Consider the following 3,421-nt stretch of genomic DNA (forward strand, 5'->3'; position numbering starts at 1 on the left):
ATGAGGGCTGTACCGACATCTGCCCTAGAAAAGTGGATGCAGTAGAACAGATGGTCCCAGAGGAGGCTCTCTCCTGCCTTCTGAGAGCTCCCCAGGAGTCAGGAGGCTATTGGAGCCTGACTCAGAATCCATCATCATTTCCGCAACTGCATGGGTCCCCTGTGTGAATCCCTGAGGGCTGCAGTGAACAGGGAAAGGCCTTCCACTGGCCTCACACAGCTGGGAGGGGGTACACCGTGCAGAGGGCTGAGGCCACCCCAGGTGGGGACCACAGAGGGGAAGGGCTGAAGTAATGATGGCACGTTCCCAAAAAGGTGCCTTACTTGGAGCTGCCTTACTTGGAGCTACAAATCCCCTCCAAGTGAATGGCTAAACCCACGGAAATTTATCTTATATTTCTGGAGGTCAAAAGTCTAACATCAAGGTGTTGGCCAGGTGGGTTCCTTCAGGAGGCTTTCCTAGGGGAGAATGTTTTCTTGGTTTTCCCAGCTTTTTAGAGGCCACCCTCATTCCTTGGCTCACAGCATTTCCGTCCTCAAAGTGCAACACCTCTGCCTCTGCTTACGTCACATCTTCTGCTCTGACTCTGACCTCCTGCGTCTCTCTTTCCTTATGAGGATCTTGATTACATTGGACCACCCAGAGAATCCAGGAAAACCTTCTTAGCTCAAGATCCTCAACTCCATCACTGCTGCAGAGTCCCCTTTGCCACATGAGCTAATAGCCACAGGTTCCAGGGATGAGGATGGGCATCTCTGAGGGGTGTTTTTGGCCACCACACCATGTACCCTTCGCTCCCCTTCAACCTGCCTCTTCCCCCACCCCGCCCTCTCAGCTGGAGATCTTGCTTGTTTCACTGAGAACCCCACAGCAGCCAATCAGACTAGAGTCATTCGTCCTGAAAACCCTACACACCATCTATCCCAGCGTCTTCCCTCTCTCCTCAGCCTCAAGTTCCATCCCTGCCATGCCCAGAGTCTCTCCTGCTCCATGTCCTCTGACGCCCCTTCCATGCGCACCATCTACTGCTCAGTTTCTTTACCTCCCTTCCCCCAAAGACTCCTCCCAACAGTCCTGAATCTAACCCACTCCACCTAGGAGTGTCCCCAGCTTGCTATCCAAAACCTCAAGGCCACCATCCCCAATAGCTTGTCTCACCAGAACCGCCTGTGGATCTGAGTCCTCCTCTCACTTGGCACTTAAGCAAGTCTCCCTCCTGTTTCCTGGGCCCAGGCACTCACCAGATGCTCTGCTCTATGCCTGGTCCCCTCCCCTCCCACCTCTAAATGCTGGGGCCCCAGGGCTCCATGCTCAGCCTGTTTCTATCCCTCTGCACTTCCCCCCATGGTTAATGACAGAAAGGCTCAGATTTGACAGGTCCTATAGGCAGCTTCAAACTATTGTTCCAAATCTGACTGTTCTTACCACCTGGCCCCTCTCCATCAGTAATCACTCCTGTAGCTGCCTCCCAGCTGGTTCATTCTCCACACAGCACTGGACTGATCCAGGCACTAGACATGACCTAGACAGTTCTCCATGGGGATCAAATCCTACCCTCTGCCATAGGCCCTGAGACCCCTCGTCCCATATACTTTCCTCACTCCCCACATGTCACTGCTCTTCCTCCCACCCACCTGGCATACCCCTCCTTCCCTGGTCTGCACCTACTCCTCCCAGTGCTCCTGCTTCAGAAAGTTCAGTTGTTTCCCGCTTGGAAACACTACCTTGTGTTTCCTAGTGCAAGAAGAGTAGCCTTTCACCTCCACTTGATGAAGTGCCCTTCCCTTCCTGTCCTGACCCTTCCATGGCTTGTTTCCACATGTCACATCTGCCAATGGCAGGCTGGTTGGCTTATTTACAAAAGCACCACAAGGAGGAGACCCTGTGCCCAGGGCAGAGGCTTCCTGGCTGCTTGCTGCACATGTTGGATGGGTAAGTGGAGGAGCAGCAAGCGTGACTATGGCCCCTGCCCCTCTATCCCCAGCCACAAGGACCAGACCCTCCCTTTGGCTGATGACATGAGGAGATTTCCAGCCAGATGGCCCTGCCCTGAGAGCATGAACTCTAGTAAGTCCCAGCAGATTTCTTTCTAACCCCCACCGACTCCCTGAGCAATACAGGTTGCCTCCGCCAGGCCAGGGTATGGGCATCTTCTGAAATTGCTCAACCAAGGTGTTGAAAGTAAACCAAATGACTAAATGAATGAAAAATGAAGAGGGTCCAGGTAAGGGGTGTGCTGGTGCAGCCCAGGGCTTGCAAGAGCTGAGGTCTGCAGGGGCTTGAGCTGGCCAGGCTCCACTCCCAGACCAACTCTCTTGGGCACTGTGGGTGTAGCTGTCCCTTCTCTTCCTTGGACAGTGCCTTGTCAGGGATATCCAGGCTGTCTCTGGGCACAGGGGTCCATATGATCATAGATTGAAACCTGTGATTGTCCTGAGGTCAATCAGGGGCCTCCTAAAACATGATGCCATTGCCTCCCTGCATGGCTTAAACAGGCTGGTCTGCTGTGGGATGCTGGTGTTTGGACCTTCCCAGAAGTCCACCTGAGTGACCGTAGATGGCAGAGACTCCTCTGACCTAACTCAGTTGCTCACAGTAACTCCCCTCTCTTTCCTAGGGTGATTCCGGGGGGCCCCTCGTTTGTGACCTCCTCAGTTCATGGGTTCTGGTGGGGCTGGCCAGCTGGGGCTTGGACTGCCGACATCCCACCTACCCCAGCATCTTCACCAATGTCAGCTACTTCTCCCATTGGATTGACGAGATCCAGAAGTGCACACCCCTCCCTGAGCCCATGGCCCCTCCTCCTCACACCCAGGTTCCATCCCAGTCTCTGCAGGCTGCTGGCTCGCCTGGGCCTGGCACAGCCTTTGTGCCTTCAGAGACCTGGACCCTGCTGCTGTTTGTGCTCCGGGTCCCGTGGCAGGCCTGGTGCTGACCCGCCCAGCTCCTGTGCTCCTGTCTCTGCCTCAGAGTCCAGTCTCTTCTCTGGAAACTGCGGCCCCTCCCCCACCAGCTCCATCAGCTTTCCATGGCCCCATCTTGGCATTTCCGTCCAACAGTGGCCACCCCCCAACCCAAGCCTGCAATCCCAAATAAACAAATGAAAGACTCCTCCTGCTCCTGCCTTGGGGCCCTATGGCCCCTCCTGACCTCCATCCGTACCTCTTCCATTGAGGTCCACTGTCTGACTCCCTGGACAAGGAAACAGGCCCTGGCAGAGAAGCTGTCTCAGGAGGAAGGCAGGGGTGAGGATGCTGGTGGAGCCCAGCTGGGGACAGAGAGGGTGTCTTCACTTGCAGGCTCCATCCTGTGGTGGGAGTGTACAGGCCTTCAGAGAGAGTACATCAGTCAGCTCCAGCTGCCATCACCAATCCCACGGGCAATGGGGCTTAAACAACAAGAATGTATCAAGTAACTGTTG

General features: G+C 55.1%; 1 protein-coding gene across 1 annotated transcript in view; it reads left to right on the forward strand.

Moving 5' to 3' along the window:
* The window catches only part of LOC146396290 (putative serine protease 47), a 12,061-nt gene extending 9,126 nt beyond the window's left edge, over positions 1-2,935 (forward strand). Inside the window, exon 5 of the mRNA XM_084995443.1 lies at positions 2,618-2,935. Coding sequence (XP_084851569.1) covers positions 2,618-2,935 — 318 coding nt within the window. The remainder of the gene's footprint in view (positions 1-2,617) is intronic.
* Positions 2,936-3,421: the final 486 nt, after the last annotated feature.

Source organism: Sus scrofa, chromosome 14 (genome assembly GCF_054392235.1).
Source record: "Sus scrofa isolate SSC_HxYL_T2T_F1_AM1 chromosome 14, Sscrofa_HxYL_maternal_Yorkshire_Landrace_v2.0, whole genome shotgun sequence".
In the NCBI taxonomy this organism is placed as follows: Eukaryota; Metazoa; Chordata; class Mammalia; order Artiodactyla; family Suidae; genus Sus; species Sus scrofa.